Source organism: Nesoenas mayeri, assembly GCF_963082525.1.
Source record: "Nesoenas mayeri genome assembly, chromosome: 4".
Taxonomy (NCBI): Eukaryota; Metazoa; Chordata; class Aves; order Columbiformes; family Columbidae; genus Nesoenas; species Nesoenas mayeri.
The window spans coordinates 38688599-38712544 of record NC_137540.1 but is presented as its reverse complement, the minus strand read 5'-3'; the positions used below and the strand labels follow the sequence as shown (position 1 = coordinate 38712544).

The following is a 23946-nucleotide window of genomic DNA, read 5'->3' as shown; positions in this document are numbered from 1 at the left end:
ATCACAACTTCATCAGTATGCAGAGTGCCTTCTATTGTGTGGATGCTGATTACAGGTAATTTGGCAGCTGTTATAATGTGTTAGCTGCTTCAGCAATGTAGAATATATAATGACAGCTTTACTTTCTGAATTTTTATTTAGTCACGAATCTCTTTTTCCCTACAAACTTTCAGTTCAGGTGAAAGCAAGCCATGATGCTCTGGTATTATTGGAGAAGAGGAGAAGCATGGCGTGTTTTACAAGTAAATAGCATGATGTAGTCTGGATCACCTGACCAAACATTATTCTTGAGAGCTGAAATTAGTTTGCAAAAGTGGTTTGAAGTCACAGCCCCTGGAAACCAAGATCTTGTAGTCCATTTGATATTAACTGTGTGAGGTAAACCCACGAGGTACCTAAAAGGAGAAAAAAGGCCTCTGCAGTAACTAGTATTTTAGTCCCACACAATAACTAGGAACTGAAACATGGAGGCAGACAAAGAAAACAAGGCAAAAAAAAAAAAAAAATGTATGGCTTTCCCTGAATCTGTTTACCAATTTGCGAAACATAGGAAATTTGTAGTTTTACAATTTGTCTGGTCAAATAATTTACTTTTCCTGCATATTTAAATATGTTCTAACTGAAACTAGTTGTATTTTAGATTGGGTCTATACTAAAACAAAAATAATTTGTCATTTTCTTATTGATTTATATTATATTCATTAGGAAAGCAATGGAAACATATTCCAATACACTTATGATCACCATTTAGCTCTGAAAGGATATTTTGCCCTTCCAATCTTAGGCTTATAGAACACATTAGTTTTGTATAAGCTCTGTATATAAGCAGGACACTGAGTAGCAGAGTAGGTCAGTTCTGGGGGAAAAAAAAAAAAGTAAACTACATGAAACTAGTATGCTTTTTCAGCACTTAAAAAGAAATTATTACAATAAGCATAGGTGCTGAAGGTTGCATTATAAATGTCATTACGTTCTTAATAAAAGTTGCACAGGTTTTCAATCTGTGTGCCCTAGAGCAGCCTGTGAGTCTCCTTATGTTGTTTTCTTCCCTGGCAAAGACAAACTTGTTTTTGAGAGATTTTTCATGAGCTAGCCCCTTATTATAACAGAGAGATGCAATGTCTTGCTTTTGTAAATTTAAGTTTTGTGCGAAAGCATTATTGCTTTCCTCAAGTTGCAGAGCAGGTTTAAAGAGAACAATAGTCTCTAAAAATAAACATAATATATAACAGTCTCTCAGGCAATGTCAAATGCAATGGAAAAAGAGTGATGAGAGTTCTCCAACATGAGTTTTAATGAACCTTTTTTCTCTCTTGTGTCAGTGCAAGTATCATTTATTTTTAAAGCAATTGGTCACAGCTTTCTGTTAGAATGATGGCCTCTTGACTGATTTTGTTGAAGCACAGAACAAAAAGTAATAATAATATTCCCAAGCTGGAAATCGGTAGCGAACAAAATTTGAAGTCAGCTAAAATGACGTACTGCATGAACTTATTTCTAAAGTATATGGAATATAGGTCTTCAGAGTACAGGACATAAGCCAACCAGTAACTGACAAAGATTAGGAAGAAATAATTTTCCCCGTGGGCATGGTATTCCATACGCATCCATCCATCACAGGAACTCAAAAAAAATCCTAAACCCAAAACAACACCAACCAAAAAAAACTCCACCAACCACCACATCTGTAACATCTCTTACTAGCCAGGACTGGAGAGGGACTGATGAAACTTATGTACGAACAGATTTATCCAACACAGAAGTTCATATTTTGTAAATATACTGTGATTAGAAGGAGACATTCAAGACCCACCTGGACATGTTCCTGTGTGACCTCACCTAGGCGTTCCTGCTCCAGCAGGGGGATTGAACTAGATGATCTTTTGAGGTCCCTTCCAATCCCAAACATACTGTGATACTGTGATTATTCATTGTAAGTGAAAAAGGCAAATAGTTACAACAAAAGCTAACAGCTACAAACAAAAGGCAAAAAGTAACAAACAAAATTCAATCAATGTTTATTAAAAAAAGTTTACATAGTAAAATTAAGCAGTGGAACTTTTACCTAGTTCCTAATAATGCCCAGATTTTTAAAGTAACTTTTTTTATAAAAAGTGGGGAACTTCCCTTGGGAAACCACTGCTTCGGAGGAATTTTAAGGCACAGGCACATCACCAAGCTATCTGAAGCACCTCAGACCAGGTACCCTCAGAGGACTTAAGTAAGAAACAGAAGCACAAGGGGTTCACTAGAGCGTCTTTCCTAATTGGAAAATCCTTTTCCTCTAGATAAGATCCCCCATTATTAAATGCCTTGTCTTTTTACAATTCCCTGATGACTCCATGTATAATTGATCATCCTATCCTAGAAGGTGTTTGAAAGTAGCTGCTTTTGCAGAAAAACAAAACTGATTTCACAGCTTGTAACAGCTCAGGGCCTGGTCTTAAAAAAAAAAAAAAAAAAAAGCTGGAATTGTGCCCATGAATAAATAAAGGAAAAGCCCCAGTACTGACAAAATACACTTCAAGAGATCACTCAAAGCAGAGACATCCAACAAAGTCTGTCGCGATAACAAATTTTTCTGGTGCTTATGAAAAACTCCCATGCATTGCTCTACTATGGTTTTAAGCAGTATCTTAATTGTATACAATTCACTGCCTAGAAAGAAAACCTGGTCATTTACGTGATCTTTCTATATAGGTTATGACATCTCAAGCTCACTGGCCACTAGAGTGAGGACTGGCACCATCCTGCAGAATTTGACTGGGGAGAGGGAAGCAGTCAGGTGACAAAAGAGCAGTGGTTGCTCCTCAGACTTCAATTTTTTTGTCTCATTTCAACCTAGAGTGCTTGAAATAAATCAGCAAAATTCCAAGATACACAGAAAGAAAAGCCAAATTAGGAGCTGCCAGAGCTTTGCCTTGAAAAAGTATGAGATTGGTAAACTATCAGCTACTGAAAGCTGGCGTAACTACAGCCAGATTCCTCATCCTTGCTCCCACCTGTTGTTGTTCAAGAGAAAGACACCACAAATTAATGTGGTGGCAAAGTTCAAATGATACTTTTTTTTTTTTTCATATTTATTTGGCTGCTTAGGAAGGAAAAGGGAAATGAGGGAAACTGACAGTTTTCCACAACAGAAATAGTTCAGACTGGTTGCTTAAGGAACCTTGAAGATTTAATGTAAGACTGAAAAAAAACCTTTAAGTGTGTCACTAACTTCTCTAACTTTTTTGTCAGACAAATTTCTTCATTTTCCTGCCAAGGAGGAACAATACAAGAATAACACCATAGAGATAGAGGTGTCAGATAATCACAACTACCTTACCCTAGGAAAAGAAGCACGTAAGTAGCCACCTGCCTGCAGCATCTACCAGAGAACAAATAGCCTTCAAGAAACCATTGTAAGGTAAAGCTGAGCAGTTACATCAGTTGCACAATCATTATTAGCTGTCTGGTTCTTAGGTGTCACTCTCTTTATCTGCAATTGAAAGCTTCTTTCCAGAGGAAGAATTCCTAGCCAGTCTTAAAAATAAGGGAAGCTAATTGCAGAGAGATAAAGTGATAAGGTACGCAGTGCAGAGGGACTGAAGAGTCATTAATAGAGCCTCAGTCACACAGGGACAGGCCAGTACTTAGCCATTCACACCACTTTTCAGCAAGAAATGGATCTGATATTTGGAAAAAGACACATTGTCTTATGCCAACTTAGCTTCTCAGGAATAATATTGCTTTCAAGACTTTTTAAAAAACCAAAAGTATCTACAGATATTATATGTCAATTTTTAATCATTCTGCAATGTAAACATACTTTTCCAAAACAGTCTTCTACTACCAATTTTTATGCAAAATAACAATGAGCAAATAAACCAGGGTAAGGTGTTGGCAAGCCTTGATTCTGTAAAATCTCTATTTCAATTTTCTGTTACACAATTGTCTGTTGCCACATTTTTTAACCTTTGAAATAAGCACGACTTTTCATACTAGATAACATTTTCCTTCAAGAATGAATACAATACGAACACAGTAATTGGTTTGTTTCTACCTGTAGGCTATCAACTCACAATGTGAGAGTTTAGGGGTGTTTTTTAATACATATACTAAAAAAAAAAAGCCAATTGCTATAATAATTGCTGCTTTTCCTATCTCTTTGAAACTCTTGTTTATAGTTCACAATCCAACCAGAGTTCACTCAAATTTTGTTTGGAAAAACTGCATCTATGAAACCACTTGGAAGAAAGGCTGTGGTTCAGACACATTAAAATCTCCTCCATGCATGAGTTACAGTGAATACATCTGAATTATATTTAACTCATTAAACTACATGCTAACTACTGATCTTTATTTCATTAAGAAGATGCATCCCTTTTTATGCTTATCTTGGTTTCACTTTTTTTAAAAAAAGATTTTTTATTTTTTAAAGTTATGTATTCATTCTTTCTAGCACATTCTTATGTTTTGTTTTCTCTTTCAAACTGGAAGGATTTGGGTTCACAATTTTCATTCTATTTGCTTATAAAGTGCCAAATAAATTGTTGGCATTTAACATTAACTATGTCAGGGTGAAAACACTGCATGCAGGACCGGTAGCAACCACCAGCTCAAAACTACAGTTTTTTTAAGCCTTCATAAATACGGCTTTATTGGGTGAAAGCCTTTCAAAAAAAAGTTATACTCTTAGATTAATGCTACTTAATTTTTAAACCTGTAAGAGCTGATACTTTTGTAAGCTATTATTAGGTTGACTGCCATACTAACTGATTTCTTTTATCCACAGCAAAAACTCAAACTAATCAGTTACCACTTTGAAATATCACTTGTAGGGATGAGAAAAGGGTTTGGGGTCAACACCTTCCAAGCCTTGGCCCCCTAACAGATTTTCTTCAGACGACTGTGATGCTGCCTAGGGTTTGGTTAATAGCTATTATTGCTAAGGTACTTCATTGTGCACACCAGGGTTCAAAACGTATTTTGAAAACAGCGGGGAGAATGAAGATTTGAGAGGTTGCTTGGAGCACAAAAGAGGACATGAAAGAAAATACAAAGGTTGATGCTGGAAACAAGTCAAAAGAAACAGCCTGACAGATGGCATCCCAGAAAGGCAGGACTCTATGGTAAGATTCAGATATGAAAGAGAAAGTCAGTCCAGATGGTGACTGACAGCACTGATTACAAGACTCAGTTCCCATTGAAGGCAATGGGAGCTTTACTCCTGTAATGTGGATGATGGCAAACGAAGAGTATTTTTTTCTTTTAAATCCTGTTGGTTTGCTATGAAATACGCTGGTAGCACCTGTGTAATTCTAAAATTCAAGCCCTGACACTTTGTCAACAGCATAGTGTATAATATCACACTGCAACTTGTATATACAAGCTAGGACTACATAGCAGGCATGTATTCAGGAAAGAGAGAAATAAAACAAATTTCTACATCATATGTAAAAGTGCAGTGCAGGAGCAGGTTTTAACCAATAAGTATGCAATGGTCCAGGAAGACCTTACTGAGGCCTTTCAATAAATAAAGTGAGCTTACAAGAAAGATGGCGAGAGACTTTTTATCAGGGTCTATAGTGGCAGGACAAGGGGCAACAGTTTTAAACTGAAAAAAGGTAGATTAAGATTGGACATAAGGAGGATTATTTATTTATAAATAATGAAGGTATTGAGATACTGGAATAAGTTGCCCAGTGAAGTTTTGGGTGCCCCATGAAGTGTTCAAGGTCAGAATGGACAGGGCCTTCACCAACCTGACCTAATGAAAGATGTCCCTGCTCACAGGAAGGGGCCAGACTAGAAGATCTTTAAGGTCTCTTCCAGTCCAAACCATTCTATGATTCTAAAACTAAATTCCAGAAGAGTTCTTTCAAAACACCTTTCCCATCTTAGATGCACTGTCTTGCATTAACAACTTCATATTACGCTACTCAGTAAAAAACAAGGAAAAAGAGAAACAAACTTTTATCTTCACCAGTTACTGTCAGCAAACTCTTAAATGGTGTTCTGGTAAGCACCTGACAAATCCCTGACCAGCAAAGCCTACAGAATCCTAATGAACTTCCTGCAAGTAACCTCTATTGAGACAGGGTGGAGAGAAAATCTATTTTCTGTGTTCCTATATGGTTAAGATACACATTCCTGTGGTAGATTCTATTCATATTGAAATCCAAAACACAGTCGTGCTATCAAACAGAGTTCAATACCAGGAAAATGGGAATCATTTGGGAATAGCAATACATTACATTCATATCTACGTGTACTCAAGAGTTCAAGTTACAGGGGAATGCATGTGCAGCTCTGCAGCTATTCCACAGAGTAATTTGAATATTTTAAGGCCATAATCTCCTCTTTCTATGCAAAGTATCAATGTAGGCAAATATTTCCTTTCAGTATTAAAAAAAAGCAAAAGAAAAGAAAAAAATTAAAAGCACAACCCCTGCAAGCTGTTCCACATATACTGACACAATACCACCATCTAAGACTTAAGATGTTCCTTATGACGCTCCACCATATTCAACATGTCCCTGTTTTATCTTGAGAAGGAAAAATGTTACACTATTTAGGAGAAAGAAAAATAGAAAATGTCGCATAAAAATTTAAAGCAAACTAAGAGTGCAGAAGACTCTGGGATCCTATCACCAGCACTTAACAGAGGATGGAGATGATGGGGATCAGTGTCCCGTTAAGTACCAATTACAGTTTAGAATCCTAAAATTGTGTCTCTACTCTCCCTCAAGTATTAACTGATGCCCCATGCATTTATAATAGGAAAATGCATACTGTAACAGTTACACTTAGTCTAAGGTGTGTGCTTTCTCAGTGTACCACACCTCCAATTCATTGTGGAACTGCAACACTGAACCTGTCTGGCATTTATTATTCCTCCTGGCGTACCCAAACACTCTCCAACATCAAGTAACTCATTCAAAATCTCGTCCTATTCCACAACTTGATCTCCTATCAGCAGCCAATATGGATGACTTTAACTTACACATTATTAGTTTAAGAATGACTTTTGTAAGTCATACAAAAAGCTCCATCTAGTCACCTATCTGATTCTGACAGTGATCAACAGCAAATCCTAAAGACAGACAGAAAAACATGGCAAACAAACAACTTCACTTCCTTGCAAAACCCCCCCAGCAACTGGTGTTCCAAGGATTTCGCAGCCAGGGGCACTGATTTAGCCCTAATGGATTTTTCTTCTATTAATATATTCAATTGTTTCCTGAAGTCATATAGGCTTTTAATATCCACAATCTCTGGTTCAGAAAGCTCCACAGCTTAATAATCTATTGTGTGAAGAACGGTACCTGTCATTAGTTTTGAATCTGGTACAGTATTCAATTTGATAGTATTATTTCTATTGAAAGCAAGAGTTAATAAAGTGATCCCTGCATATTTTTCCATGTTACTCTCTTCTCAGATATCTCTATCGTATTCGCAGTCCTCTCATCAGTCGCTCAGCAATTAAGCCTTTACTTAATTCAGTCACCCTTGATAGGTATCTTTTCTACTTCATCTGTGATGACTGCGATTGCATGAGAATTGCATAAAGTATTTGAGAGTACACAATGAATTTACACAGTAGTCATAACCATTATATCCTCTTTAAAGTGAAAGCTAACATTTTCATAAAACTAATATAAGCATCAAGAGCTCCTTCTTGAGTACCAATTACTGTGTCAAAAGTTATTGCAGTATATGTAAAACTAGGATTATTTACTTCCCCATATACATTATTTTATATTTATCTACATTTTACTTCAGAGGGCTAGATAAAGAAAGACAGAAGATTATATGGAGAGATCTTCAGCTATAGCAGTAAAACTCTGCCTGTATCCTACCCCAAATTTCCCATTTTTAATTTTATCTCCCTCCCGTTATATAAACCCTGTCCATCACAATGAATCTTCCAAACACCGCCTATTGATTCCAGAGATCATTTGCTCATGCTCCTGTTTCCTAGACATGATCGTCTTTTCAAGAACCTCAGATGTACCTCAGATTAACAACTAATAAGCTCAAAACATAGAAGGGTTTTTATTTTCCATCCCAGGATTCTTCTGAAGCAACTGGAATTAATCTTTCTGGTCTTGTTTTACATTTTGTTTCCCCTCTTAAGTGGGCTGATGTTCAAAATCTCTGCTGATCTCTTGAGTATCTCAGTCACTGCCAAACCACTGTTCTCCCATGCAACATAGGAATCTTAAACACTGTTTTTATCCCTCTCAGGTAATTAATAGACATCTAAACTAGTAGAAAATATAGGGAGGGGGCACTGAACATTGACGTTCAATGTCTTTGAAGGGTGGGCAGTGCCAGTTTTGTTGAGATGAGACTGCATTACTAAACTGTTATTGAACAGATTTTTTTTTTTTTTTTTTTTTGGGGGGGGGGTGCGCCATAAGCTGCCCTTAGTGTTAGACTCTGGTGGAGAAACTAGAGTACTGTTTTACATAGAAAAGCAGACTGGTCTGAAACATGGACGGGATGTGAAATGTATTTGCAATGTGAAAAAACACATCCTTGCATTTTGAAAAATATGCACTTAAGTCCTTATTCCAGCTCAATTCTAAATCAGAACACAGCAAGTAACACTTTACACTTCTAAAAGTGAAAAGAAATATAAAGTTACCTGTGCAATAATTAAGAATGTTAGTTTACCAAAAAATAAATGCACCGCTTTTACAAACAAAGCTTTGGGAAATAAACTGTAATAAACTCTCCCACACTGCACCACAAAGAATAGTAATTTCCCATTAGTGTACCAAAGTGGCAGGTAAAATACACTTCCTTATTACGATTTTCAGCCTGTGTACCTCACAGATCACTCCAACAGCTCCATCACTGCCCATGTGCACACTGCTCTGCCCAGGCATAGCAAACATGAGTCAGGGAGGCCATCCCAATCAACATATTACCAGGCGCCTACGCTGTTTGTGTCCACAGCGCCCTGGGGAAACTAAGGCCCTGCTGTTTCCCAGACACGCTCCGCAAAGCCTGCCTCTGGTTACGGACAGCAAAACTACCACAGAACACTGGGAAGCAAAGTAAGGCAGCCCCACAAAGAATCTCCCCTTGGAGCTCAAAGAGTATCAACCAAGCTACAGCTCCCACACCAAAACATCCCAAACTACTCAGTCCTTCTGACCTTCAGGCTGCAAAGGAAGAGAGAACCTGTTTTGCCCGAGTGCAGGTGTAGTAGCACGAGTCTGTTAAGCTGGGAAGATACAGAAGGTGTGCGTGCACTGACACCACACATACCACAAGCAGCACCGACACCTCGCTGACTTTTCCCCTTATTTCAAAAGACAAGCCTGCTTTCTCAGAGCACTAGTACAAAAAGGCAACTAGGTGCACAACAGAAGAAAATAAGCTTCTAGAGTCTCCTCTTGAGAAGGAGCCTCAGTTTGCTACGTAAGAACATGAAGCATGCCTTATTCATACATTTTCAATTCACTACAACACTAAAAGCCCATGGGTCATGTTTGTATGATGCAGTTAACATAAAACTAAGAGCTTACAGCAATCAAAATAAAATATTCCTAACTGGCACTACTTCAATAATTGACCTAGTCTGGGGTCATTTTAAAACAGTTTAAAATGCATCATTAATCCAGGGTATACTAAAGCAGCTTTGCTAATATGCTATAATAAATTAGAATGGAGAAGCAAGGTTGCAGTTAGCATGCATTTAAAAAAATAATAATGTGATAATAATATAAGCCAGAGATGCAAATTAGAGCAACATGAAAGCACAGGAAACATGATAACAACGTGACTTAGAATTTCCAGAAATATATTTGATGGAATATATTTTCCTTATTCTTCTCCTGGCTATACATTTTCTTTTCTTTACTTTTCCCATTTCCTTCCTGTCACTTCCATCCTAACACTCTGGCAGCTTCTCACTCTCCATTATCATTAAAAGAGAGAAGTCGGTCTCTCTCTAACAACCAGATCAGTAAACCGGAGGTTAATCTGCAATATGAAGGAGGTTACTAAAGAGAAGGTCAGTTGTTTGATCATTGTAGATCACATATGTCAGGAGAAAAGCAGGTCAGCAAAGTTTACTGTAAAAACAGCAGCCTTGCACAAGTATTTTTTGAACAAACCTGTGTATGGTGTCCTAAAGGAATGGATATGAGAGCCCATTGTCTAAAGAGTCAAAATAACTACCACAAAAGGCAAGAAAGAATCAAGGGAATAAATGAAACAAGCCAGCATCTTTATTGCCTATATATTTCAAGACTTATAAGAGGAAAAAAAAAGTTCAGTAGATCATCTAAAGTTATCAGTGTTCAAGAAGTGAACATGAAGCCAGCCCACATACAATCTGTGCACAAGGAGGGAGGGGAGACAAAAACAAACAAAAAAGTCCACATTTATTAGAAAAAAAATGCCCAAGACACTGTAGTTTGTACTGAATTTGTACACTTAAACATACACTTTCCCACGTATCTGCGTGGTGTCTTGCAGAAAATCATTCCATCCCTTGTAGGACTGTTAGGGCATGTTACATTAAGAAAAACAAACTCCCTCTCCCTGCAGGAAGCAAAGATTATATCTTCACCTCCTCCTGCCCATAAACAAACATACACATGTGTACCTATATATATATATATATACAAAAATAAAAGGAAAAACTCAAAGTCCACACTAATAACCACTTCTGAAGAAATTAGTCTACTAACAGTTTCTTTAAAATGCATTTCAGAGTCTCAATTCACTGAATTTTAAACTCAATTTGGTAAGATTTGACTCTCATAAGTCACAGAACAAATGTTACTTCAACAGAAGAAAAAAAGCAAGTTTTTCCAAGACCTCTGTCTGAAGGGGTTACAATGTGCACAGGCAGTAAATCCACATGTCCAGAGCTTGATCTCCTGTTCATTTGTCATGCGCGTCCATTCCAGATGCAGAAGCAGGTTGCTGCTTAGCACGATGCCGTCTCCGTTTCCCTTCTCCCAATATAAGACACAATTTTTCTTCATTGCTTCTGAAGGAGACATCTGTTGTTCGTCTTGAGCATTTGAAGAAAAATTTCTCTCTCACTTGTTCATTTTGAAGTTGCTTCAATGAAAACACCTTTATCTTCAGTGACTGCACTATTACTTTGTGCAGGCTCTGCACATGAACTGCACCTCTTGAGCGTGATTTGCTGAGAGACCACCTCATTTTTATGAAAAGTCTCATGTTAATAGCAACTCTTCGTCAAGCAGTTTCTCTCTGCGCTTGGTGTATGGATGGTTTAAACAACATCTCAGCATCTTTACTGCTCTTGGTGCATCCTCTCCTCATGAAGCAAGGAGACAGGGAAGATGGAGAAAGACCACTTAAGGCAGTGGACTGTGTTTACACTCAGATTTATCTACCACCCCTCTGCAGCTTTGCTGCTTTCCCTGACAGACCTCCAGATGCTCCCTGCCCTCTGCAGCCTTTCCTGTACACATGGCATGTCTGTTTGCAGTGCTGAAGATGGTAACTTTCAATTTTGTTTTTAAATTCCATTAGTATAGGCAGTTGGTGGAGGTGAATGGAATTTCACTTTCACGTTAGCAAAGCACAAGCTCATATATATATATATATATATATGTTCTGGCTGGGCTTTCATTGTGCTTGTGTCTCTTAAATGGATTGCTTTAGGGAAAATGGAGAGATAAAACCACTCTTCTCTCAGACCGCTACAGAGATCAAGAAGTAATATAGATCAAAATAAAATCTGACCATCATTAGGGAGGAGTGTCTTCATATACTTGGAAAAATTCCCATCGCTTCAGCATCATTGGGAATTATGTCAAGGATGCCCTTACGCTGAAAAAGATTTAATCTGATGTGAGACACAGGTTAAATCTACTACAGGAATATTTTGCTCTGAGGCTTCTGCAAGTCATTTTTTAGTTTTCTGATGATTCTTACAGCCATCCCAAGTAATTTTTATGACCATGTATGCTGTGTTGCTAATGTTTTTGTAGCTTTAGTGGAGAATTCGTTACTTCATGTCATAAAAGTTCTGGATTTACATTTTTATACTGGTGTTATAATTGCAAAATTTGATCAGCAATTTGACTGTCACTTTATTTTATGTTGAGCAATTCTGGAAAAACAACATCCATTCAAGCCTGTCATTCATTTTGTATCCATATCAAATGCAACTTAAAATGCAGTCATTTATCGGAGCCTGAAAAATAGCAATATATTTCTTGTAGGATGGCATTAATGTGTCTTTTCCATGCATTCCCCATGCTAATGTGAAACTACCACTCCGTAGAAAAAGCAATCTAAAAAATTCCAAGATTCAAGCAATCCAATATAATAATGTCATGGTTTAACCCCAGCCAGCAACTAAGCAGCACAGAGCCACCCACTCTCTCTACTCCCCCCTCCAGTGGAATGGGGAAGAGAACTGGAAGAGTAAAAATGAGAAAACTTGTGGATTGAGATAAAGGTAGTTTAACAGGCAAAAAGAAAGCCTCACATGCAAGCAAAGCAAAACAAGGGACTCACTGACTACTTCCCATGGGCAGGCAGATGTTCAGCCATCCCCATGAACACTGGGCTCCGTCATGTGTAAGGGTTACTCGGGAAGACAAACACCATCACCCCAAATGTCCCCCCTTCTTCTTCCTTCCCCCAGCTTTATATACTGAGCATGTTGTCATATGGTATGGAACATCCCTGTGGTCAGTTGGGGTCAGGTGTCCTGGCTGTGCTCCCACCCAGCCTGTTGTGCTCTCCCCACCTTCTCATCAGCAGGCCAGTATGAAAAGCTGAAAAGTGCTTGAGTGTTTAGCAACAACTAAAACATAAGTGTGTTGTCAACATTTTTATCATACTAAATCCAAAACACAGCACTATACCAGATACTAGGACAAAAATTATGCCAGCTGAAAGCAGTATAAAGAACTTACCCAGCAATCAAATGAGACATAAAAAAATGTTTAAGAAACTGAAATCTGTTGTTCCACAAAAGAAAGGAAACAAAAATGAGAGAAAGAAGCAAGAAACAGTTTTGTTGCTATGTTAAAAATAAGAAAGCTTTCCCCACTGAAGAGCCACAATATGGGGTTTTTTTTAATATGAGAGGCAAATACTTGTAAGTGAACTATTGCATTAAACCATGTATTACATTCTGTGCAAGACAGATGACTCAGAGCTGATGAACCACTGGAGGATACTCGTTCAGCACAAAATTTGATACCATTTACAGCCTCTTGTCAAGTTATCTAGCTCTGGCTCACTACTGCTGCATCTATGCAGGCTTTGCCAGGGACTGGCAAAATTTTGCCAAGGGTGTAGTTAATCTGTGCAGAAGAGAGATTTCTGTTGCAGCTAAGTCTTGTAGGTAGGGATATCTCAAACCTCCCAAGTATATATGCATTCATGTGACTCTGCCTTCTCTGATACAACCACGTAAAGCTTCAGCACCATTACCCAAATGTTACAAGCACAGCTTTTATCCCAGGGACTGGATGACAAAACAAAAAGACAAACTGCCTGTAACAGACAATTATGTATGTTATCTAATGCAAAACTAGGAGATTTTAATCACAGTGAGGCAAAAACAGATGGGATAAAATACTTATCTTGCACTACCGAAACTGTTAACATGCAGGAATATGTGTGCAGGTCTTATATTTCCCAGACATCAGCTCTGAAGAGAGACACAGGGAGCCCTTGCTCTTCCCCATCTTCATATATGAGCAGAACTTGCCAGAGTCTGGCTATAAAGCGTTCTTGCTTGTTCTAAACATTTGTTCGCACTCTTCTAGTACTTAATTTATAGAAAACTATTTTCAGAGAGCAACAATAAGTAAATAGGCTAAAATTTTCTAAATAAACTCATCTGTTATTCTATTTTCAGTGCAAGTATGAAAAATTAGGCTTTAAGCAAATGAGCACCTTAGGTTAGTCTGATAAATCTACACTTACACACTTCAGTGAACAATCCAATTTCTAAAGCACCCTGTATTAACACTGGTGTCCTGACCAAATTCTAGTTCAGATAATTACTCTGCCTAGCTAAATCTCTTAGTAGTATCGCATCCTGTCATAAACCACTGTATAGCACAGAAGTAAACTGTTAAAACGCCATTGCATCTTAAGCACCAAATCAATGGCTCATCACTGATCAATAAAACATGTAAGTTGTATGGGCCAGATTTTCTAGTCTACTATGACCAATCGCACCATACATTTGGCATTAAAAAAAAAAACACACCACCACACACCACAACTGGCAAAGTGTAGGAAACTGCATTGGACATGGTAACGCTTAGCTGGCACAAACCTAACAGAAGTTTCAGGGCAGTGCACGTTCATGGCACTACCAGATGTCACCAACCTCCAAACTCCTTGTCACTGCAGCTCTCACGGGGGTTAGTGCCCACATGGCTCTGAAGACAACATGCAAATATTCTTCAGCGACTTCAGGGAAAAGTCTGGCAGATAGGCTTAAACTGTTGCGGAGGTAGTGTCAGATGATTCAATGAAGCATCTGTCAAATACCGTTGTGTCCTTTCACCAAAGATTCGGCTGAAATATTCAGGCATTGGATGGTAACCAACAGCTGGAGGTGACACAGGGAAAGGGATGCTTTAGTTATCTGTTAAATCCTCGAACAGCTAGATGAAAGCTTGGTATTTCAGCTAGTGACTGACTCCTAAAGTGAGGGCAAAGGTCTTCAATAAACAGGATCTAACCAGGAGAAAGAGGGGATAGGAAATTCCTTCAACAAGACCTACCAAGACATCTTAAAATGGCAGCATAAAACAACATTGTCCTTGTGAAACCTTGAACAGGAACATGGCAGCTCTGACCCTGCAGAGAACAAACATTCAGAAAAGAGTGGGATATTCTAGCCTATATATTTCTGCACATATACCTCATCATTTTTATTCCTACAATTCTGTTAATATATTGCTATCAGCTTGGTGATTAAATAGCTGACGATTCACCAGGTGTTCACATAGACTTGGAGTCACATCACCTTCTCTATGAAGAAAAATGTGTGAAAATTATGGAAATGAAAGTGAAGAATTGGGAAAAGAAGCATGAAATCCTGTTAAATTCCTGCAACAGATTTTCTTCCTCTCCTTTACCTCTTGAGCAAGCCTCCTCGAGCAGGTCTCTTCTATAGTATTTTTTCATAAACAGAGAAAGGAGTTCTCTGTTGAAGACATATTTTGAGAAAGATTACCCAGCCAAGCCCATCACCCTGTAAAACTCCTCCAAATGTGACAATTGTCAAAACCAGTTTGAAACCAATGAATCACAATAGAGCTTGACCTTAAAAACCAGTTTACACTGGAATTCTCAGAAAGGAGTTGGTTCAGCAGGTTGACATCCTCTAATAAAGCCTTTTCATATTTTAAAGAAACATTAAAAAACTGGGACTGCTATTTCTTTCAGTCAGTGTAATTTGGTCTCTTGACAGCGAGGAACATTTACAATAGGTGTAGGACTTTTAGCTTGGGATTCCTGAGCTGCACTGTATTTAACTTGTCAACCTCTGCGTTAATTTTTTTCAGCTTTATTTAAAGTAACCAGAGATGTCTGCTCCTGGCCCAAATTCATCGAAATACTTAGCATACACTCAGTTTTGCTCAAGTCAATTGCTATAAATGTGTGCATCAGCGTATTGCTAGACAAAGACCATAAGTTACCTGTCTGAGCATTGAAGAAAAAAAGAAAAAGAAAAACTGAATTGTTCTTTCCTCTATATGGGAACAGACACCTGCCTACACACAGCGCAGTCTGGCTCCCAACCAGGGGGTACCACCGCAGCTCCCCAGATCCAAACAAAAGAGCTACATTCCCTGCACAGGGACACAAGAAAGTTTAGGAACCAAGTGAGCATCATGTCCCAGCAAGGCGACAAAGCACAGCTTGAGTACGCCCCCCAATCACTAAAACCATCTTGCATCCCACTGCTCTGATACAGCCACAGAGTGCCTCTCATCACAGTGGTCTCTCCACAAACTCAGCTGCTGGCATGCACAGAGGTTTCTCAACCTTGTGCTTTGAGTTGGATTAATCTGAAATGACTGTGCTTAAAAAAAAAGTTAACTACAGACAATAATATTAGCTGAAATGCATTACTAATGTCAAGTTAAATTGAAAGAAAACTAAATATAGAAAACAGTCCATTTTATCCTGCAAGATAGCTTGTTTAGTAACATTGCTGAAAATTGATAGGTATTAAATTAACCACAGGAGGGCTCCCTCTGGTATACTGAATACAACAGAAACATACTGTTAATTGCCAAAAATAATATTGTATCTTAAAAGTAACAAAGGTTTCAGACTTCAAATGATATTTTCCTCAGTAGGATCCAATATACATAGGGGAATACAATTATACATGAACAATTCAGATAAAGAAGTGAATTACAGAAGTGTTAACTGTTAAATGGCAAACACAGATTGCCAATGCACTGCTTTTTAAGACTCTGAGTTCTGATTTGCAATGAGATACGTAGGGGCTCTTGGAGCTGACACACCGGCACAGCAATGAACTGGGCTGTAGAATAAAAGAGGATTGAACGCACCAGGTACCAGCTGCTGCTCTGGGGAGAGAAATGAGGATTTGCTTGGAAGAGCACACAGAAATTGAGAAACTGAGCATGGAAAGTGAGGCTTCATTTTATTGGTATTTTTTATGGTCATCCATGCACTGTCCCGAAATAGTACAAATTAATGACTGCAACAGTCAAGTAGCTACTTTTGTAGACTTAGGTCTGTTTGTCATTCTGTACTTCATTTACTCTTCTGTTAAAGAGAAACAAAACTTTCCCACCTCACAAGTTTGTGGTGAAAGCAAAGGTAAGCAACTGAGACAGTGGAACTAAATAGACAAGTAACCGACAGTGTCACAACAGTGCACTCATAGGAAACACGCGTCTATTTGTATCCTATCCAAACCATACTTAGTACATGATTTTAGTAGCTGTTGAAATAAACTGGAAAAAGCAAGAGAAATAGAGCTAAGCAGGGAGGGGGGGGGGGAGAAGTTTCACTTTCAAGATGCAGCTTTTATGCAGCTCCAGAAACAGAATGCATCAACCCAAACTTTGTTTACTAACTATTGATGCCAGTGAAGTACAGAGTTAAATGTCCTGGAACAATTACGATTATCAGAACCTGTGTACCAAACAGTAGGAAACACTGCATTTTGTGGTAAACTTCAATTTTTCACCTCTTTCATGGACTTCAGAAACTAATGACTGTTTGCAAGACACATTTTAGGCTGGAACCCCGTCCTGGATTAAGGCGGCAATGTTAGTAAATTAATAGCCACCAGGCTATTTTTAACACCGAAATGTGCCTCTGTCCCATGGAACAACACCTTTTCCTGACAGCACAGCTGTATTTCGGTCTTTGCTCTGGGCACTGTGCATGCACCAAAATAAAAAGGGCCAACACCATTGAGACCTCCTCCCACAGAAGTGCCCTAAATCAGGAGGCTGAAGTAGCATGCCTCACTGTGCCAAAGCATAAGAGAAATGAATCCAGAAATCTACTTTCTTTCCTTACTTTACACATCATAAAGCACTTTGGTAATATACCTAGGAATAAGTCTTACGGAGAATCTGTGACTAAGAGATGCTGCTGTTCAATCCAATTTCAAGTGAGAAGATTTGACACCAGGAAGCAGGGAGATGACAACTGAATGAAAAAAAAGTACCAAATGAAGTTGAAATGCATTAAGGGTTACTTTACTACACTGCCCTCCTTTCAGTCAACCACACTGGCATCCCATAAAAAACAGAAATAAACATCTCTCACAACACTTTTCACCAAATACATGTATTACTGAAGCTGGAAAGCTGCTCCAGGAAATTTTATTCTTTTACATGAGATTATTTTTCATATATATTGAAAGCATATAAACAGACAAGGATAAAGCTTTACTGTAGCCAAATACAGTAGCACTAACTTGAGATAGCCTCAGTCAACCAGGTTTGGACTAGGATTACATCCTACTGGTTGTACTGAATTGTTGCATTTCCTCCAAAAAACCCACAAAACTGAAATTAAAACTTTTATCAGCATAACTTAGTATCCAAACACCTTGCCTTCAGCTTCTGTCAGAAGAAAATATCAGATCGGATACTTATATCACATACATGGTATTTCCATGACACACAAGAAAAGAGACATTGTTAAACTAACTAATCAAAACTCAAGGACATCATAAGGTGTTAAGAAATTTATAAGACTATTTAAAAAAAGAAAAATATCCTATTCAGTTTCCTTTATTCCCATAGTACGGCAAGGAAGACTGACTTAAATAACCAGAAACTGATAATATTTTTTTTTTTTCTCACATGTACCGCTTTATTGTCAAACTATATTTTATGGAGAGCTCCATGTAACTCAGAACATTAATATCTGTACTTTTACCCTTGAAGGTCCACTTGTGATAAATCAAATGAAAATAACAATTATCAAAATGTAAAGACTAAGTCTATCAAGTTCACAAGTGAAAACCTTAGGAAAATATGATAGGCTAAAAAAATTTGTATTAAATGCTTAGAGACTCATAATGCTTACAGAATTAATGTACAGTGATCAAAATCATTAATGCTGTCTGAAATCAGGGTTGTCAATACCATGTTCTCACCTTCTAATCTTTGGGAAAGAAGGGCTTCTCTGCTCAGAAACAGAATTTGCATGATGACAAAAACACTCTTATGTAACTTCCTGCAGCACTGTTCTAAAGAATAAAAAAGTCAACTTACTTTGTCATATTAGGATTTCTAGATAGCATTGAAGAACACAAGTGCTCTCTTCTAGTCACTGGGAATGACACAGTCCTCCGGGGACACTGTTTTACCATTGACAGAAATGGACTATTTTTGCATTGTGGACTGATTTTGAACAGCTTCCCTGTTACTACTGTCAGGATATTGATGCCTCCTCCATCAGCCTGCTATCCCTCCTTTGGTCCACTGCTGTGCCAAGCAGCTTAGGTGGTGGGAGAGGTTGACAGAACCCCCATTCACAGAGAAGTTTGAGGATGTCTGCTTTAGCAATGAAATGGAAAATTTAATTTATAACTAGTCAGAGAAATCAGAATTTCACCACACCATCTCCTCAAAAACACCTGAAGATCAATAACATTAATTTAATTGTTCTTAAAACAAGATGGAATATTTATAAACATTACTGCTAACATCAGAAAACATCTAGACACACATTTTACCCGTAAGAGCAAAACCAGTTCAGCCTATGTCTAACTTACTGAAGTAATTGACAGCTCTACCTCTCCGCCATGGCCAAGAGATACCATAGCAGTCTGACTGCTATGGTATCACTGTCCTGTACTGACTCTACACACACACCCCTACGTAACCTAACACAACTTCAGAATATATAAGAAAAGTCTGCTGCAGTTTCAGTAGGACTGACCTTTAAACTTGCATAAAGTCACATTCAGTATTGAGTAACTGAACATCTTAGGGGCAAAAAATCACTTTGTTGAGTGTCAAAATTCTTGCATCTCCTACTAACACAATAGGCAGAAAAAGTTATATTTCTACTATAATACTATTTCACTACTTCTAATGCAGTTTTTTCTAGTATGACCTAATTTCTAGCTTAGTCTCAACAAAATACACTGACCATCTTCTTACAATTCTCCTTATATTTAAAAGAGCTGAACTCAAAACTTGTATTTCAACCCTTGTTCCTTGTATGCATTTTGGGTTATAAAGTGCACATCAGAAGGCACAAGTATTGTAATTGCATTACTCACCTCTACTTCAACCTGCTATCCTCACTGGGTAATGACATTGCCAACATGACTTCAATTCTGACAGTGATAACGGAATTACATTAGAGTCAGCTGTAAGGTTCAAAGTTTCATTGCTCATTTTTATTGTTTTCCCATTAAACAGCTCCACTAGTGCTCAATTAGTATTCAGGTGGGGAGAGGGGAGGAAAAAAAAAAAAAGGCAGCTAGTAAAAAGCCCCTTTCAGATAACTTAGGTTTCAAAATTTGCTGGGGTCTCATTAGCAAGTCTCATTAGCCCTTCATGCATGCTCAGCTGGTGATCTTCAAGGTTTTCTTCCACCATTTTTTTAAAGTTATTTCCCTTTGAGTGCTATCGAGTCTTGAACATCAGGAATTTCATCTTCTGTCATGGCACGTGTCTTTTAAAGACCCATGCAAAAAAACATGGAATCATTATTTGCACTGAATAACTTAGCTCTCCTAAATCACAAAGTAAATTAGAAACTGCAAAAACTACCGTATGCACCTTGTAAACTAATGACAGACACGATAGTGTATAATTTTCTTTCAGCAGAAATTACTTCCAACTAAAAAGCTAGCACCTGACACCTACTACATTTTAAAATCCTTGGAAAGATAAAGTAAGCTTCAGATTAGGAAACTATCCTTAACTTCCTCCTTAGTAAGAAAGTATCCTCCATTCAGCATATTTCATGAACCAAAGTTACAATACTTTGGAGGACTAACTTCAGTAATCGATAGCTACAATAACAAAAAATCAAATATGTGCATTACACACATGGGTGACAACCCTTGAAATTTAGACTACTAATGCACCAAAATGATACATGATGCTGTCTAATACACTAACACAAAGGCTATGCAAGTGGTCAACAAGGTAAAAGATCGAACAATCACATAACTTCAAACTAATGATCTATGAAATATTTATGCAATATTTAAATTACACTAACAATTACAGTGCAGGACATAGCACTGTTGAACAAAATAAATATAAGCTTTGGCAAATTACGGGCAGAGTTTTAAAGCACTATGTTAAAACAATCCCTAAAACCAAACTTCATATAATGAGGGTCATCTTGTGATTTATGATCCAGACATAAACCCAGCAAGCTGAAGAACAACTTAAAAAAAAAACAAACCAAAACAAACAACCAGTTTGTATCAACTGCTGTTTTAATAGCGGTGAAACTGTAAATATTTGAAAGTTGGCTGTGTCATCAGACAAGCAGTTACACACAGTGTAGCTGTATCAGGTCACGTTAGTAACATTCAGAAGAGAAAAAGACTGTCAGTCACTTCTGTCGAGTTTTCCACAGAAAGGAAGAGAAAATAGAAAACCTAGGTGGTCGGTTACCTAGATGGATCCCGAGCAACTGTAGCGGACGTACAGCCACACATCGGTTCAAGCAGCATTACAGACAGGCAGCCAAATAAAAGTTGAGGTAAAAACTCCACTTCTCGTAATGAAAATTAGAGCCCAGCATCGCCTTTGGCTAACGGACGAAGCATGCAAAAATCCCACGTCCTCCTAATTTCACGGCCAGCTTCTGTGACTGCTCACCCTTGCCCTTCCCTGGGAAACCCACCCCGCCGGGCTCATCTGCTCACCCACAACTTTCCCTCTCCAGCGCGGAGGTAGGACAAGCACATGTGCTGCTGCCCACCCGCTCCGCGCCGACGGCCGCCGCGCCCCAGACCCCTCCAGCGGCGGCGGGTCCCGCTCAGTCCCGGAGCGGGGAGCGCCGGGGCCGCGCCCCGAGAAGAGACAGCCCGCCGCCCGCCCGGGGCAGCGGGACACGGCGGAGCGCCGCGGAACACGGCGAGGCAGCGCTCCCGGGCGGCTTCGCACCTACCTGCGGCTCGGCAGGCTCGGCGGGCTTCACCAGGTGCTTCTCTTTGTAGAGAGACCAGAGGCCAATGTCGGGCAGGAAAATCAGAGCCGCGGTGAAAAGCAGCGTCATTTGCAGAAACCTCTTCTGTTTCCTCTTCATGGCCAAAGCCGGGCTGCTCTGGTGACGGCGCCAGCAGCAGCAGCTATCCCAGCACCGCGGGACCAGGTCCTTCCCACCCTGCTGTCCTTCGGAGGGGCCCGGCGCCGCGGAGAAACTTCGCCCGCCCGCCTCACAGCCGCCCGCCCCGCGCCCGGGCGGGGCCGCCCCCCGCGGCGGCGGCGAAGCTGGCGGCCGCCCCCCCCGCCCCGGCGCGGCGCTGCGCGGCGGCGGCGCCGCTCCCGGGGGAGCTCATGGACCCACCTGCGCACGGAGCGGCGAACAGCTCAACGCACGGCCGGGGCGGGGGTACAGGAAAATTGAAAAATATTTACAAAAACAACTAAAAACCCCACAACCCAGGTCCAATGAACGGCGTTGGCCCGGCAGAGCGCCTCCTCCCGCCGGCTCCCGGGCACGGCGGCAGCGCTAGCGCGGCGCGTAACCCCCGCGGCTGCCCGCGCCCGCCCGCCTCACGTCCCCCTGCCCGCCCGGGGCGGGGGCGCGTGGCATCATGAGCTCATCAAGCGCAATTTGCTAAGCAAGAGTTTAAATGACAAATAATAAGAAAGGAGCTCAGAGGCCGCCGCGCGACACAGCGCGCCCCTCCGCGCCGGAGAGGCGGCCAAGGAGGGGGTGGCCCCCGCGCCCCCCGCCACCACGTGCGGCGGCCGGGCCGGGGGCGGGCAGCGCCGAGCCCGCCCCGCCACACCGCGCCCCCTCATCCCGGCCGACCCATGTGTGCCAGCCGCCGGCGCCGGGCCTTTCCGCGCGGGGACCCCGGGCTGCAGTCGGATGTCGTCGTCGTCGTCGTCGTCGCTGCTGCTGCTGCTGCCGCCGCCGCGCACCGGGGACGGGGCTTGCAATTCCCGTTCCGGTCCGTCCTCCACGGCGCTACGTGAAACGCGGGGGGCTCCCAGTGCGGGAGCCCGGCCCGCCGCACCAGGCAGTGGTTGGGCGCTCACCTGCCGGGCGCTCACCTGCCGGGGAGCTCCCCGGGCTCTCCTCCGCAGCGCCGCCTTTCCCGAGCCCGCCCGGCCAGCAGCTCTACATGCCTTCCCCGCACCGCGGGGGCTGAGGTCACATCCCGCTTTGGGAGAAGCACCGAGGGACGGGGATGTTCAAAGCGATGCCGCCCTGGTTGTAGGCTCTACGCTGCTGGTTGCATCAGACCCGTTTGCGTTTCTGGTCTGAGTTCAACTGCTCGCTCTGACTATGCAGTGCGATTACCCTTTTTCCTCAAACTAACTCCTCTCAGCAAAACAGGACATTTAGGTTAAGCTTACAAGGACCTAGTGACCTTTCAGCTTTGTCACATCAAACACTGGGAAAATGGGTACCAGCCTTGTAATGTTAATGTGTCTAGAATGAATATTGAAAAATAAAGGTATATCTAACTTCCTTTTTTTCCTGCCTTCTATATATTTAAAAAAAAAAAAAACAAACCACAAAACAAACAACAACAATAACAACAACAACAAAACCAAAATAAAAACCACAACCAACCAACCAATTATCACTTCAATTATAGTCCATATTTCTACTGGTGGCTGAAATATTTCTGAATGAGAAAGTCTAAATCCTGCAGTGAGAAACCTCTTTCTGTAACGAAAGTGCATCTCTACAAATGGCAAGAAGTAGTCCTGTCCTTTGTCATAGGTGAGATCCATTATGTCCATCTGCAGAACTGTCTTGTGCAGAAAGTCTTTCCTCTATATGCATAAAATTGTAAAAGAGGCAGTTAAAGGTTATTTTTAGGAGAGTAGCTGGAGATAAAGGAAAGGTTGTGGGAGGAACAGAAGAACTCTGAACGCCCAAGGTGGGGTGGGAGGAAACAGCATGTTTTTCACATGAAAGTAGGACTGGGAGGGACCTTGCAAGGTCAGCTTCTTCATGGCTCTGCCCCAAGGCACTATCAGCTACATCTATGTCACTCTTGACAAGTGTTTGTCTAACCCATTCTGAAGTCCTCCAGCGATTACACCACTACAGCCTCCTCAGGCAATCTGTTCTGACTTGCAGTTACAAACTTTTCCTTAATGTTTAACCTGAGTCTTCCTTGCTGTGATTTGAGAGTATTACATTAACAACCAAAGAGACAGCAAGCAGAGTATTCATTCCCCTCAGTCTTTTACATAGTTAAAACCCACTTCCAGATACTGTTCCACAGGCACTCCAGGACATCTCAACAGCTGA

At 40.4% G+C, this 23946-nt stretch overlaps 1 protein-coding gene across 1 annotated transcript in view; it reads right to left on the bottom strand.

The window, feature by feature from the left end:
- Positions 1-21753, bottom strand: part of GALNTL6 (polypeptide N-acetylgalactosaminyltransferase like 6) — a gene marked incomplete at its 5' end in the record, with an annotated part of 446353 nt that extends 424600 nt beyond the window's left edge. The window contains one exon of the mRNA XM_080344483.1: positions 21616-21753. Within this exon, the coding sequence (XP_080200609.1) occupies positions 21616-21753 (138 nt within the window). The remainder of the gene's footprint in view (positions 1-21615) is intronic.
- Positions 21754-23946: the final 2193 nt, after the last annotated feature.